Raw genomic sequence first — 16109 nt, forward strand, 5'->3', positions numbered from 1 at the left:
ATCAAGTGGTTCCCGGCACACGCAGGAGAGGTGTCGGACGTCAGTGCGAACCACAACGAAACCGCACACGCCCGGGCGCGCGAACTAACAGGCCGCGCCGGGCCAAGCGGGGAACGCCCGTGGCACAGCACGAGAGACAGAATGACGGGATACAAGGAAATAACCCAGGCTTATCGACTCGCGAGACGAACGCTCCCACCGCCCTGCAAAGGGCTGAGCAGAGAGCAAGCAGTCGTGTACAGGCAGCTCCAGACAAGAACGATCATGAGCCCGTCCCTAATGCACAAGATGTACCCGGAGACGCACCCAGACGATACGTGCAGGGTGTGTCGTAAAGCCACCGCGACCCTCGAGCACATTGTCTGGGACTGTCTCAACTTCCCGGAAGAATCCACGACAGGAAGACTGCCACCCGCCTTTGAGGAGGCGAAGCGATCCGAAGACCAAGACCTCCAAACCCAGGCCGTCCAGCGGGTTCTCGTAGCGTTGACCAGGCAGGAGCCCGAGCGACCCGATGACGGGAAGCGATGCTCGGGCCTGGCGGCGACGGCGAGGGCGACTCCGGCCAAGTCTGAAGTCTTAGTGTAAGGCTTTAACCGCCGGCCCAATAAAAGTTTTTCCAATCCAATCCAATCTTCTTTCGCGCTTTGTAAAATAATTACCGATTTGTCAACCGGATAAACGATGAAAAGTGTGGTAATTTGAGCCAGTCTACGCAGTGCAAGCAAAAACGGGAGCTTGACAAATTCACTTGTCTCCCTTTAAACCCTCCAATCAACCAATCAATCAATCAGTCAACATCGCCGGCCGTAATTGCAGTCTTGGTCCGAAGTATAAAGATTCCTTTTTGTTCAGTTGGCCCTTCAGCACATAAATTTATGTGGTATACCTTTGCGCTGTCACGAACTGGGGAGGTATTTCGACCCCACCCACACGTCATCGGCGCAGACGCACTCGCTCAGAACTCTGCCCCCCGGGCTGCTGCTGCTGCTGCTGCTGCTGCTGCTGCTGCTGTTTGCGTCCCGATTGCGTTTTTTTTCTTTCGATTTGTTTTGCATGTAACGTTCGAGCTGCAAAGGGGTATTACAACACTGCTTGGTGTTTAGACGAGACCGGCATGTGTGCGTCTAAACTTCCCGGCCCCCCTGTTTCGCTTCTCCGCGCGGATGTGAGCGGCTGCGGCCGCCGTGTTGTGCACGTCGGTCGTGCGCGACCTTGAATGTCCCTCGTCGGTTGGGTCGCGGAAAGTGCGCGCTGTAATGAAGCGAAATTAAACTCCCCCCTTCGAAGAGAAAGGTATGCGTTGTTCGGGCGCTTGTTTAGCTTGTCACCGATCCAGCGGCGGCGGCGGCGGCGTCCCAAGCCTCGGCGCTTGGTTTCATCGCCTGTGACGGTGCAGCGCGGCCAGTTAGGTTTGTGACGAAGTGGATCCGGAACGTCAGTCGCGCTCAGCCGCAGAGCAGGGAGGGCAAGCTAAGCCTGCCAGAGTTGACCGACTAAAGCGCATAAACAACAGAATGGCGGCGTCCATAAATCGTCGCGGTGTGAACAACTGTCACGTGATGCGAACTGACCAAAGGTCATGGCGGCGGCACGGAACAGTAGGAGAAAAGAGTGCCGACACCCTTTGCTGGTATGTCGAAGATGGCGCTCAGCCCTGCCTTTTGCGCTGTGGAACTGGACGCTCCTTATTCGGTTTTCAGTAGTTATAAGGTCGAAGAAAAAAAATGGCAACAATTTCGGCAGCATATATCACGCATTCAGGTTTCGTTTTTACGAGGAAGTAAATACCGTGCGATGTTGTTTTGCGCGCAGACAGCTTTGCCAAGTTTATGTTCACTAAAATTGTAGCAACACGGAGGTCGTTTTCTTTTCTTTTTTTCTTTTTCATTCGCGCAATCTCTGCAGCAAGCGCGTGACCTTCTCGTGCTCGTACTGTGCGAACGCCGTTTCAATTGACAGTGGAGAGTGACGCCGTTGAGGCCTGTGTTTATGCTTTGGCTCTTCTCCTCGAGCATGTAGTGGTGAAATTCGTTTAAAAACGAAGTTTCCATGTCGTACTAACGTAAGCGCAATTTTCTGACGATAGAATGACATCGACATGTTCGGTATTGACGACGGATTGCTGCTACGTTGTAAGCCTCGCGCGCGTTTTTTTCTTCGCGTAACAATTTTCTTTTGGGCTAGCTACAGCTTCATTTCGGCAAATTATCGGGGAAAAAATCGGATGTAGCCTTTATATATATATATATATATATATATATATATATATATATAATATATCAAGGTTGCAGTCGTCATTGCCAGTGCTATTCGGCTTTTTTCGAAATATTAATTAGGGCCGCATGACGTGCGTTTGTCACGTTTCTTTAATACATTGATAAATAAGCGAAAATATAAGTCGAGAAAAAATCCGCCGTTTTTCCGGGTCTGCTATATATATATATATATATATATATATATATATATATATATATATATATATATATATATATATATATATATATATATATATATATATATTATGACGTTTTGGGGTATATCGGGCGATGTCTTTTTTTGTTTTTTCTTACCCGGAAATTGGGGTCCTTAGGTATACCCTATTCTAGATCGGAAGTGTCCTGGAGACGTGTGGGGCTCGAAGACCAAAACTAATAAATAAACAAAGCCGAATACGCGCAGCATTGAAGGCAGCAATTCCAGCGACTTGGCACATGTGGGGGAGTGTGCACGGGAGACGCAGCTGGGCATCGTCAATGTCGTGCCGCGCACTGTCGCTGCTTTCGTGTTTTCTCTTCATTTTGGGCAGTCAGTTGCTTAGCTTCACCTGCCGCAGCGGCTACGGCGTTTCGCTGCTGAGGGTTGCACCCCTGGTTCTATTCCCAATACCGAAAGCACCTGTGTACACGAGGCTTAAATTATTTCGTAGCGCTCCACCAGGGCGTACTTCGTAAACCCCTGTTGTATAGCTCGGGCAAGTTGAACATCACGTGCGTGTTTTTATTTTTGCCTAGCTCTTCTTCATCGACTCTCAGGCGCCATTTATAACGCTATCGTGCTAACGCTATAACACGTACCAAAGCTAATACCGTTTGGTATGCTAAGTAGCCTGTTGGTTTTTGTGGACTGCTTTTTGAGCGCGACAGCTCTCTGTCGATTTCGGCTGCGAGCGGTGAGGAGCGTAACGTGAAAGAAGGGCGTCTCGCCTCTGTCGCCCCCCTCTCTTGCACTGAGCGCGAACGCCCGAGCAATAAACACGAGCCACGCTGCGTACATTCGGCAGCCTGCGTGTACCCGCGGGAACTCCACCGCCAGCCCTCGTGCTCGCTCGTGTGTTGCAGGAGTGATTTTCTTGTTCACTCTCCGCTAGCGGGGCCAAGAATACAGCTCCGTGCACGCGTGCGATACAGCATCTCTCCAGCACGCCAACGCTGCACGCGCGCCCGCACTCACCCGGAAGCGAACGTATACACACTCGTAGGTATTTTTGTTGAAACGAAAAACGCCTAAGGGCATTCGCGTGCGCTTAAAACGTGTAACAGTTTCGGAGCTGTTCGCCTGTATAAACAACTCACAGCGAAAACTATAGGGAAACGAACAAAAAAGCGCGCGTCTTCAACGTGCGCTCTCACGCTGGCATCTTTGACTCGTCAGTTGCGTTCGCTTGTGTCGGCCGTTTCTCGCCATGTTAGCTACATATATATTCTGCGGCTTTAAATGAGGCGAATCTGTGTAGGAATTCGCCGCCAAAAGTTCTACAAATTTGAAGCCGCAGCATTAGGGCAGTTTACAGCTATCTTGTGGCGTGCAGCGTCGTCGCAGTTTTTGTTTGTTCGTTTGTCGTTGTTTTTTTTTTTTTATTGCGAGGTTGTTGGTTTTCGCTATGCGTTGTTCTTTTCGCCGCTTCCGACGCCAGTCCTACCTTGCGTAGCTTATTTCGTGCAGGCCCCTAGCCCTAAGACTCAGTGCGATGCCGCAAAGGCGCGAGCGACGGCCGCCTGCAGAATGGCGCCCAGTGCAGAACTGTTAACATTCTGGCAGGGAAACGCCTGCAGCTCGTCCTCCTGGCCTTGTGATTTGCAAGCACGAGGTTTGAGCTTCGACCTACTCCGCAGCAGCGCGACTTTAGAGAGCTGCGCTCGCGTCGCTTGCCACAGCCGTGGGAATAGTGGGCGGCTTCATTAGAGTGTTCGCTGCTGTCAAGGAACGTGTTTAACGTTGCTGTTTACCGCCGCTCGAACTTGGCACACGTTTGGCTGCAGCTGCGTGAATTTCGACGGAGGAAGCATTCTGGTGCTATCTCCGCCACTGACTCGTTCGGCTTCTCTTCTAACCGGCAATTTCTCTTGCGTTTTTTTTTTTTCTTTTTTAGAGGGAGGGAATTTGAGATTTCGAGAGACCGAGAGAGAGCATGTTTCCTTCACAGAAATGACCCCCAGCGAGACGTGCACCCGCCCTTGGAACGGGAGTCCCGGTAAAGCGAACAAGGTCCCCCTGCCCCTTCAGTCATCCGCTTGAGAATGGGGTTCGGCCCTTCCGCGGGGATCTTGTTGATGACAGAGCATTTTTGGTTCTGCAGCTTCTCGAGTTCCGCTTTGCGTCGATCTATTTGTGCAGAGGTGACGCGTCTCTTTGGCCACTGTGAAATTGGGCGACGTCCGCCCCGTCCTGCTCAAAATATTCGCGGCAGTCCGCCGAACGAGTGTCGTGCTGCAGCGATCCCACTGGCAAGTCTGTGAGGGGCTGCGGCTCCGTACGACCGCGGTTTGCAGACAAGCGCGCAGATGGCCCGTCGACATTATTTCACGTCACCCTTCGTGGCAAAGCGCAGAACGGGAAATGTAATCGAGGCAGCTCCGCGGCCATCATTTGCCGCGTCCGAATGCCGACTCCGGCGGCATCGTGCACTCTCCGGTGTGTGGCCAGATGTCGGGCGGCAGCGGCAGGCAGCCTGCATAGTTACTGCGGTGTACGTGCGGGCCGTGCTGCATCTCGCTAGCGGCAGCTGCTGCGCTCGAATCCACGTGTACCTGCGTGCAATGGAGCTCTGCGCGAAGTCTGTGCACCCGACTTCGCGCGTCCGACGCGTCGGTGTCTTGTGCGGGGACAGTGGTTTGTGCCATCCATCGCTTTGCCGCGGCCTCGCGCTCTTACCGCTGGCAGCAGGTCGCCTAGCTGTATCGCGGCAACGCCGTGCCTGCGCGGGTAGTAGACGAACGTCCGCCCGAGAGGCGTGCACGGGGCCAGGCTGCATCCTTGCGGCACGCCCTCTTCTTGCACACTGCGTCTTCTGCTGCCGGTGCGAACATGCGGGCAGTCGTCGATGCGCAGGTTATCTTGGGCCCTGTCTTAGACGGCTGATCTTGGTCGATCTGCTACCTTAGCGTGCCTAGTTTCGCTGAATATATCCAGCGCCCGCTCACTGCCCGTAAGTTGCCGCTGTTTGCATTGGCTGGCACCCACCGTCTCGTTCTTGCTGACACTTTTGAGGGCTGCCTGCGCCACAGTGTCGCTGTTTTGCCCTGCCACCGAGGCGCGCTTTCCGTCTTCTGCAGTGTTCGCGACAAAAGCCGGACGGAGAGTTTCGTTGCCACGTGCGGGAAGCACGTCCCCCTCGCAATGTGTGCGTGCGCGCGTGTGTACATGTTACGTCTCACCCGTGAGCGCGGAATCGAACAGGCCGAGAAAACGGCTGCACATCAGAGTTCGTCTTCAGGGAGCAAGCAGCGTCTGTATGCTTGCATGTTATTCGACTGATCGGGCATCCTCGGTGTATATAGAACACCAATAACTTAACTCGATGGACGGACGAGGTGAGGAGGTTTGGTTGACGACATTGGGTTCGGACGGTGCAAGGTCCGAAGCTTCCTTCGAAAGGCCCATTTCTGCTTGGTGCGTTGTTCTGCATCAAGTGGAGCGTGAAACAGGGAAGTGTCCCGTCCCATTCTCTGCCACTTTGTCCCGCTGCCGGCGCTCCACGGCGTAACCCATTGTATGCCCCTCGGGAACGGGGCCGTCAGCGCCCGCACTGTCCTCTCGAACTGGGAGGCCCCTGGTACATTTACGCGTAACGCGTCTAGTTCCGGTGGACACGATGTGTTCCTTTTTTTTTTTTTGTGCTGACTAGCCTCACATTGTGCTTAGCGATATACCACAGCATTTGCCACGTCAGTCATATTGGAACTGAGAGTCTCGTTGAATGAGCGCTAAAAGGAAATCCAGCAATGAGGATTTGGATATTTTTGGACAGAAAGTCAGGAATAGCATGATGTTCGGACGTGCCCGATGCTTCACCACTGCCACTTTGTACGCTTAAGGGGCACGTTTCCAGGGCTGCTCTGATTGAAGGGGGCACTATTTGAAGGGGGCACTATTTTTGCTCCCTGCGGCCGCGGCTCGAGTATCTACTACTTGTCAACAGCAGCCAGCTGGCCGGAAATCCTGGTACGCTGCCTGTGGCACCGAGGCTGCCAGAACGGGGGCATCGCTACGGACGTTAGCTGTCGTACCTCGGACTGAGGGCCTCTTTGAATGAACCTGGAAAGAAAAAAAGCCAGCAGTCGTGAAAGTCTCTGAGGAGGTCCAGGTACCGCAACTTGGGCTTTCTTCCTTTCATTACGGACCTGTCACTGCGGGGGCATCTAAAACGCCCGGGAGATTTTATTGACATTATCTTTATTTATTTATTTATTTATTTATTTATCTATTTATTTATTTATTAACATACCTATATTCGGCAAGAGGCATTGTTGTAGGGGGGTGTCAGACATGAAATAAAATAATCACAAGCACGGCATGCACGAAAAGCGAGTCAAGTAAAAAAAAATGAAGCGTGTATGACTATTCAAAAGTCTCGATACTCGCGAGGACCCATTTTTTGGTTGTTTACGAGAAGAAATGAAATGAGTGCCCTTCCACTCCGCGAAGAAGGCTATGACGAGCCGACGACGTCACGAGACAAAGCACGCTTGTTTGTAATTCGCGATTGAGCAAACGACCTGCTGGCTAGTGTAGCGCTGGATGAAACTTGTGAGTACTCCTTCCCGCGTTGTAGGCATTCGTACAGTCTCCGTAACACACTGCTTCAAACCGCTCGACCACGAAGGACAGCGGTGAGCTCGCACAGGGCAAGAAGCCCCCAGCTGCGCGTGCACGCACCCACGCACACTAATCAGTGCACGCGTAATTGTTCTCGTGAAACGCCGGCCGAAGTGTCGCCCCGGAACCCCGTTATGCTGAGGCACTCTGATGTGTGGAAACCAGGGCACCCAAAGACCAATTGCTTCCACCGAATTCCTTGAAGTCGGCTTCACCTCTGAAAACAAATGCATTACTGGGAGTACTTCTTTCCAGGTACAATATAGGGCGTCCTTTATGAACATATAAAAGCTCGAGGACCTTTGTTTTATAATTTATGGATTTTTGCTATACGGGGAACCGGTTTCTGCGGTGTGCAGATACCTGTTCCCCGCTGTCGGCGTGACACGATACCAGCGGAGACTGTCGTCAAGGCAAGCACTGGAACATTGCCGCTGTTGAAACGCTGGGGGGGGGGGATATTTTCCTCCCTCCTGAATTAGTGAAGCGAGGGGGGACCTGCAGCCCGAGAGCGGCTGGACGGGTTGTCATGCGAAGCTCGAATGTCTAGAATTGAAAACGAAATTAGTAGAAAATCGCGCTTGTAAGGCTTCAGTTCTCACCCTTAGGGACAGCATGGCTGCCAGTGCTCACCACTGGGTATTTCATTTGCGACATTCGCCATCTTTGCGGAGGCAACGTTCCCGTCAAAATGCGATTGTACGCCGATGGTTGCGTGATTTACACGGAAGTGGTTAGTACAGCTGATTAAATGCTTATAAATGATGGGCTCAGAAATTGTTCATTGGGGGTTACATGGGCGGCGAATGGGAAAGAAACAACGGTGTTCACGGGAGCTGCTGGCAAAAAATGGTAATTAGAGGTTAGTTACTCTTCTAGCAACAATGTTCCTCATGAAGTTAGTAATTACAAATACCTGGGCTTCTGGGCCGTCGATTATTTTGGCTTGAGCACATTGATCATGCACGATTAACTCACGATGTCACCCGCGTTGGCGTCCGTAGTCCGCATCACTACGTAGTCCGCACCCTACACTATATAAAGAAATAATGCCTTCCGGCGCCAGGTTTCGATCCCACGACTCTGCGGGCGGAACGCAAGGTACACGGCACTTTACCGACTGCTCCACGGAGCCGACACAGAATGGAAGGTTACGCACGCGCCTTATATCCTTGACTCATTCAACCGTCGGCCACAGGTGCGCCCTCTCCCCCGCGTCCTCCTCGCCTTCTCTCCGCTCGCAACACCCTCTCTCGCCGCGTTCGGTTCGCGTTCATGTGGTGGCGCGATTTCGGCGCTATAACACTCTCTCGCGAAGGGCATTGGATTGGATTCGATTGGCTTGGATTGGCTTGGCTTGGATTGGGTTGGATTAAAGTTGATTGTGTTGAATTGTGTTGCGTCATAGCCGCGCCACGTTGCGTCGTAGCCTCTCCACGTTGCGTAATAGCCGCGGCAGGGGGTTCACGGCACGTTTCACGTTTCACCATCGACTTCATCGACAATGTCTACGCTGGAAGACAACAATTACAACAACAACAACCAATACGTAATCCATAAGACTTGCAGGCACGCCCCCCGCGGAAATGCTCTGCATTTGATCGTGCCCCTCGCGAGGGGGATGTTCTGATTTTTTTTTTTACGAAAAGCTTGTCTACTCCTGTGGCGTACGCATGGCCGCATATGAAGCACTTGTGACCCCATCATCAAATTATGCAGTCATAGTTTGGAACCCCTTCACACGGACCGATATTAACCGGAACGTAGCGTTTAAAAAGAGGTGTGCGACTTGTATACTAACAGCTTTGGGTGTAGCTGTGTTCCTTCCGTTTTAAGCAGCAGCACAACCCAGGAAAACCGTTCATCTAGGCTAAGATTTGTGCCTGAAATCACAAACGAGCACTGTAAACTAGGCATTTCAGACATAATACCCTTTTCATCCGGGTATGCCACTATACATAGGCGTTAATTACACCTTGCTAACACTCAAATTCACCAGCCTTCACTTACCTTGTTTACGTGGTATGGAAATGAGTAATGACCGTAGGCCTTCGGTGTTGGCTCGTATTGATTTATTTACTCCAGCGCATGCATGTGTTCTCTCCTTTTTGTGCTCTGAACATTTCTCCCTCCCCCTCTAAAATGCCGAAGTTGGAATTGCAGCACAAGTGGCTCAAAAAATACATTTCACGAGCATTCCCTTTTATTGTGCCGTGTTGTCACAGTGCATCAAAAAAAGCTGAAAATATAAAAGCAATTCCGCTCAACGGGAAAGCTGTCAAATGCGGAGCAGTGATTCACCGAACGGGCTGTGGCGCGCTCTCCTGACCACTTCGAGTGTCAGCCATGGCGTTGATTCCGAAAGTAGTCGAGAGCCCCTGAAAATGCCCGTGAAGAAGCACTGGGTATAGTTAATGCGTTAATCCATGCTTCCTTTTTCTATATCGTGTACTTATTTGCGGCCCAGCAACGGCGGCAGCGTCCGTGGCAATGGCGCACTTAATGACGCGTGCCTCCAGTGTGGCCCAACGGAATTGGCGTCGGCTTCGAACGCGAGAGACCCAGGTTCGATCCAGCGTCTCTTTAGGTGCGGGGCGCCGCGTCACTGCACGAGCTGCGACGACACGCCGGGCCCCTACACTTTTTTTAAGTGCGAATGCACTTTATAAGCGACCCCAAACCATCCACCGCCGGCGGCGGCGGCGGCGTCCGCAGTGCTCCTCTATATTTAAAAAAGAAACAGCATCCGGCGCCAGGTTTCGATCCGAGGACTTTGCGGCCGCAGCGCGACGCTCTACCGAATAAGCCACGGACGCGACGCTGATATCGGTGTCAGTAACGCGTCTTATATCTTTAACGCATTCATACTACGTCGTCAGCGGCGTGCGTTGGCGACTCAGCGGCGTTATAGCGGCTTGATAACTGCGTGGTGTATACGTGATACTACAAACCCGATGGAAGAGGTGGAAGAGAAGGCGGCGAGGCGGTGGGCTGCGGGGGCCGAGCGCAAGCGCCGCAAGCGGGCCGACAACCGTGCATTCGCACTTTCACATTCTCCCCCTCGGGGAAATGCGGGGGAATTTTTTTTGTTAAACAAGGGCTGCGTGCCTCGAAGGGTGCCCTCTTCTCCTCCCTGCATGGATGCAATGGATTTTTGCCCAATTCAATTTCGCCGCGTTCGCCCTGCTCGGGAACTTTATGTCGGGACGTTTTGTATCTTGTGGGGCTTGAAAAAGCTCGGAACGGCATGGTTTAAATTGTTTTATCTCGCCCCTCTTGGACGACACCGTTTCTGGCGCGCTGTATTTTTTTCCAACAGCAGAGCTGTTTATGCTTTTAGTTTCGCGTTACCAGAAGAAAGCGTATCAAGAACAAAAGACCCGAGCGCACGTGAGTGTGCGCCGCCTGAGGAACGTTCGGCGTCGCCCAGGCTGGCGCCTCGTGAGCAAAATGCCGAGAAAAAATACCGAGCGCACGTGCGCCCCGGCGTGGGCCACTTCGAGAACACTCTGCCCAGCGTTCGTGGCGTGGTCGCTCGCGTGCTCTTCTACTCGCCAGCTCACGTGCGTCCGCGCCTGAAGTGGGGAGCACAGACGCCGAGTTCGCGAGGCCGGTTCTAGCGCGTGCTAATGCGGTCCACTTGGGGAGAGATGGGAAAGCCAGCGGAGGAAAATATCCGGAGCTGCGAGTCATGTAGAACTTTCAGCGGCAAGTTGTGAAATCCGTGCGAGGTGCAACAGCCGGGTCTTCGACGAAGGGAGAGGGGGCTCTGCGGTTTCTCCAGCCTTGCACCACGAATGCAAGCTGAGCCATTTTTTTCTTTCACTTGCTATCGTAAAAACCAATATGCAATGTGTATACTGTTGGTTAAAAGGACACTGGTACTCTCGGTAACGTGCGTACATGTTTCCTTCGCGCCGAATAACAGGGCGTTTACAGGCCATGGCGGTAGTGCAAGTTTATAGCACTTAGGAATCTGCCTCTCCTATAATACACGAATCAAGTGCCACACACACAGATAGGCCGAAATTTTCGAGTTTAAGTAGCCCGAGCACGGCTACAGTCTTCGAAGACGGAAGTAAATGTAGCAGGCGGGAAAGGTATAGGGCAGGGCTTGGCCGTGGGCCTGACCACTCGCCTGCAAGCAAAAGGGACGCTGGAGTGGGCTTGTCGAAATCTTATTTGGGAATGCGTTGTGCAATTTTTTTTTAGTCTCTTTACCGGGTTATGGCTGTAACCGACGAGAGAAAACGCCACTTGCCGTTCGCGGACTTGCAGCGACTATGCAGTGACGTCACAGTAGTTTTCATGCACTCACAGCGTTCCAAGTTTCGATTTTCACACGTTTCATGAGTAATGTGGACTTTTTATTTGGTAATTATGCGCAAGTTCGACAGGTCACACATGCAAGCAATCTGATAAATTTACCCATGCGGACTTACTAAGTGTGTCGTCATAGCTTACGTAGGACATTACGCGGAAGAAATGCTCTTTTCTTGTTTAAAAAAATGACATAAATCGACGGGAAAAACTTGGAACATAGCCGACGCATTCCATGGCTTTATTCTGTAAGAATTATTAGACAATGTTTGCCACTCGTTTCGGTGTCCCTTTAAGCCCCTGCAACCTCCCTGGTAGCCTACCTGGCATCTGGTAGCAGGGATAACACTATATGAACCCAGGCGCAGCGAAACAAAAGAACTTTCTTGGGAGTCTCTGTGCCCTTTGGCAAAATTTTCTACCCGAAAAATAAGCAGAAGGTGATTATGGAGCTCGCAAAGGGACATTCGTTTGGAGTATTGTAGAATTACGCGCCACCAATGAGCGGTGGTTTTGCTGGAATCCTCACGCGCACTCCTGTTTTCACAACGAGGCGCACTGTCTTCTGTTGGCTTTGCCAACTACTGCACGAACAGCCGTTGTTTTTCAGTTCCATCGGCGGCGCACTGCGACACTTCCAAGCATTAGTGTTATTTTTCTTCTAGAATATTGGAAAACTTAAAGTCATGAAAATTATTAAGGCTGCCTTTTTCGCAAGACATGTGCGTCTTGGTTTCACCACAAAGCACGGCCCGGCTGACGCCGAAGGGATGCGTATTTTAAAAAAAAAATGTCAGAGAATAAATCTTGCGAGCTCCGCTGAAATAGAGCAAGCTTCGGGAAGTTTTTGCGCATTTTTGCCCGCTAAAAGTAACGGCGAAGGAATTGCCGGTTGGCGGCGATGCTCCGAGCCTTGATAGGCCGGGGTGTTGTATGGCGCTGCATTCCCTTTTTTTTTCGCTTCCAAGTTTATCCTTCCTTCCTTCGCACGCACGGTAGCGGTGCCAAGTTGGCGATTTTGGGAGTTTATGGCCATCGGTGTCGTGTTCGAAATTGAGCACTCGTGCATGGTGAGCGTGCTGTCCATGGATGGTATCAAGCGGTATACGCTCTTTAACCTTACAAGGGCCAACCAGATAAGCAGTAGGAACTTTCCGCGGGGCAAAAACGCGATGCCGAAGCCAGGCTGGGTCATTTGTACATCTGAGACACAGCTTAGTTCGTCGTTCACGTAGCTGATGAATGAGCACCAAAGTGGGTTCTGCGCATGCGCCCTTTGCCATTAACCGGCGTTGTCCACTGTTGTCGCAGGTGCACGCGCACGTGATCAGCTCGCTGCGCAAGGAGATGCCCTCGATGTTCGGCAAGGACAGCAAGAAGAAGGAGCTCATCAAGGGCCTGGGCAACCTGTACGCCGAGATCCAGCGCGAGCAGCAGATCTCGCCCGGCGACTTCCCGGACCTGCGCGAGATGCAGGAGAAGCTGGCGCAGCACGACTTCACCAAGTTCCACGCGCTCAAGCCGCGCCTGCTGGAGACCGTGGACCGCATGCTGGCCGAGGACATCGCGCAGCTCATGGCCATGATCCCGCACGAGCAGACCGAGCAGCGCGACGACGAGCAGCGGGTCAAGGGCGGCGCCTTCGACGGCCTCGAGCAGAGCCCCTTCGGCTTCGGCCGCGGCGAGGGCGTCGACGCCGGCTCGCTCGAGCCCGACTGGATCGTGGCCCGCGAGCGCTTCAAGTACGACGAGCTCTTCAGCGCGCTGGGGCCCGTCGACGGCAAGATCTCGGGCGCCGCGGCCAAGGCCGAGATGGTCAAGAGCAAGCTGCCAAACTCGGTGCTCGGCAAGGTGTGGAAGCTCTCGGACCTGGACAAGGACGGCATGCTGGACGCCGACGAGTTCGCGCTCGCCATGCACCTCATCAGCGTCAAGGTGGCCGGACACGACCTGCCGGCCGAGCTGCCCGAGCACCTGGTGCCGCCGTCCAAGCGGCCGTTCGCCGCCGCCTAGTAGGGGACCAACGAAGGGGGCCCGAGTTGACTGTGTATAAATGATGCGCGATGCAGGCCTGCAGCTTTCGTCGTAACTCTCGCCGCTTTTTTCCAGCCTCCCCGCAGTGAAAAAGCGCGCGCGCTTCTGAAGTCGCCGCGTGCACAGCCTTATGTCGCTGCTTTCGAGCACGTCTGGAGCAGAGGGGACCTGCGTGTCAGACACGCGTTTCCCGCGCCGGCGCCAGCAAGCCTTCGGAGGGGAGAGAGTGTGCTTTGCCTTTGGGAGAGAACGAAACGGGTTGTGTACCGGTGTCTTTTGTTCGTTTGGGCACACACTTTTAATAAAAAAGTGTTCGTCGAGCTGCCTCTTTCTTTGCCTCCAACTTTTCATGTGCATCGAAAATGGCCGAATCGTCTTCCACGTGAGGTGTTCGTCGCGTAAGGCCTGACGCAGCAGGCCTCAGTGAAATGTGACTGGTGCGAATAGGTTTAATCGTAGGGTGCTGGAAAAAGCGATCGAAGTGCAAGGCGGAGCAGCCGGTGGTTTCGACTCCGGCGCGCTCAGGTGGTGACAGTCGTCGGCAGGTGTCGCGCGCACGCACAGAGATTTGACGGTCGCTCAAAGTAACCAACCAGAGGGCAAGCGTTCTTGGATCACTCCTCGTTGCAAAGGGCACCATCTCGTCATTCGGCCTGTCGCATCATTCATTGGGATTAACTGTATTAACGGCATTGGGATTAACGGTATTGAGATTGCGGGAGATTCGCCTCCGTTCTGACGCCAAAGACCAAACTTGACTGTTCAATACATGTCGAGCAAAGAGAAACGGTAGTACGGCAGCACACTGGCGTGCCAAAACATGACACCTCAAGCAAGCAAAGTAGCGTCCCCCAGCTCTGTCCACAGCGCACTGCTGGGTCGTCAAGACGCGAGCCTCTGCAATGGTCAAAACGTGCCTTTTCAAGCAGGGTCCAAGCACACACGGGCTAAAGTACTCTCACCGAGTTAGAGTCGGGCACCGCGAATAACAGCCGCGTCGAGCCCGCGCATGAGCATGAGGGCGCTTGGGCCGCACGGCAATCTCGAGGCCACCTGCGCGGCAGGACATTTGCGGACCTTCCGCGGGGAAGTCCGATGGTGAGTCGCGGTGTGCGCTGTCGAAGCATGGTCGTCGCGTCAACACTCACACATCGATTCGCACGTGGGGCGGAGCGAGGGGGTCGCTATTGGGGTATTAGGCTTAGTGCTATTTCGTGTTTGCAGTGCGGGCGGCAAACACATTCACGTGATTTCACATTCCCTTACTTTGACAGTGCATGAATATGCAAGCCCTTCGGTCAGTCTAATGCAACAATGAAGTCTAACATGGTATGTTTCAGTTTATTTCTGAAAGTGCACTGGGAATGTTGTACAGCGTAGGGGTACACAAGAGTCTTGAATTCACAGCGCAAACAAGAAACGAGGACGATAGGGAGAGCACGACACACAGGTGCTGACTATGGTGTCGCTTAATCTAAAATTTTAGATTATGGTGTCGCATAATCTAAAGGATTGCCAAGCGTGCCGATATAATTGTTGTTTTTTCAGCTCCAGATAAACTTTCCAGACTATCACGTGAACAGCGATACCCTAAGTTCTGAGGTTTGTAGGAAGAAGCACCAACGACAGTTCATCCCATGTGCCACAAACGTAGTTTACAGCATACCTTTATTGTGTGGCAGAGAATATATCGGGCAAACGGGGAGATGTGTTATTGATAGGCTAAAGGAGCACAGTTACAACGTGGAAAAGCAAAAGTGGTCATCTAGGAGTACATTGTAGGGACTGTCCTGGGTGCGAGCCTATCTTCAGTAGTACTGCAATATTGTGTAAAAACAAACATAAGCTGACGAGGGATATTATTGAGGCTCATAAAATAGCGAAAATAGAAGAAAAGTGTGTAAGCATCTCTTCTGTCGCGCTATCATAAAAAAAAATCAACTATCTATACGGTTTGTAAGAACATGGTGGTAGTGATGTTGTGGCGGAATCGTGATATTTTATTTTCACGTTATGTGTCGATTTCTTTGTTGCCTTGATTTCTGCTGTATATATAATTTTTTGCCAGACGTCACAGCAATAAACTTGAGTTGTTAGTCAGCGCCTGTGTGTCGTGCTCTCCCTATCGTCCTCGTTTCTTGTTTGCGCTGTGAATTCAAAATTATGGAACACCAACTCGCCTAAGCATCAACTTTAACCGGTATACAAGAGGTCGGAGGTCCCAAGGTTGGAAACCGCAGGCGGGACCTCCTGCGTATCCTGGCGCAAGGCTGAAAAAAAAAGCTTTGGCTACTGCAAAATTAACACCGTGCAGGAAATGATCTGACAGTCCGTACCTCAGCTTACATATAGTACTTTATGGGCCACTTATAGTAAGTTGCAGATAGTACTTTATGGGCCTTTTATAGTTAGTTGCAGGCTTTGTGGTCTATCCTACGGAACGGGAACTGCCAGACCGTTCTAGCCAGTTGGCGGTATCCAAAGGTTCACACACGGTAGACGGACTGCAACGCGTCAGCAACTAAGATGTGGTGGTTTTATTGCCGGTGGGTACAGGCGATTTACCAAACAGCACAACTTTCGCTCACAGTGGAGGGCTTGACTGATATCCGTCACTGTGGTCATGAGGACAGGGTACCTGCCAACGCCAAGTGGCG

At 52.2% G+C, this 16109-nt stretch overlaps 1 protein-coding gene across 1 annotated transcript in view; it reads left to right on the forward strand.

The window, feature by feature from the left end:
- The window catches only part of Past1 (putative achaete scute target 1), a 40780-nt gene extending 27008 nt beyond the window's left edge, over positions 1–13772 (forward strand). The window contains exon 2 of the mRNA XM_077681659.1: positions 12730–13772. Within this exon, the coding sequence (XP_077537785.1) occupies positions 12730–13431 (702 nt within the window). The 3' untranslated portion in view covers positions 13432–13772. The remainder of the gene's footprint in view (positions 1–12729) is intronic.
- The last annotated feature ends 2337 nt before the right edge of the window (positions 13773–16109 follow it).

This window comes from Haemaphysalis longicornis, unplaced genomic scaffold (genome assembly GCF_048455015.1).
Source record: "Haemaphysalis longicornis isolate Haplotype H1 unplaced genomic scaffold, Haemaphysalis longicornis Haplotype H1 scaffold_8, whole genome shotgun sequence".
Classification (NCBI taxonomy): Eukaryota; Metazoa; Arthropoda; class Arachnida; order Ixodida; family Ixodidae; genus Haemaphysalis; species Haemaphysalis longicornis.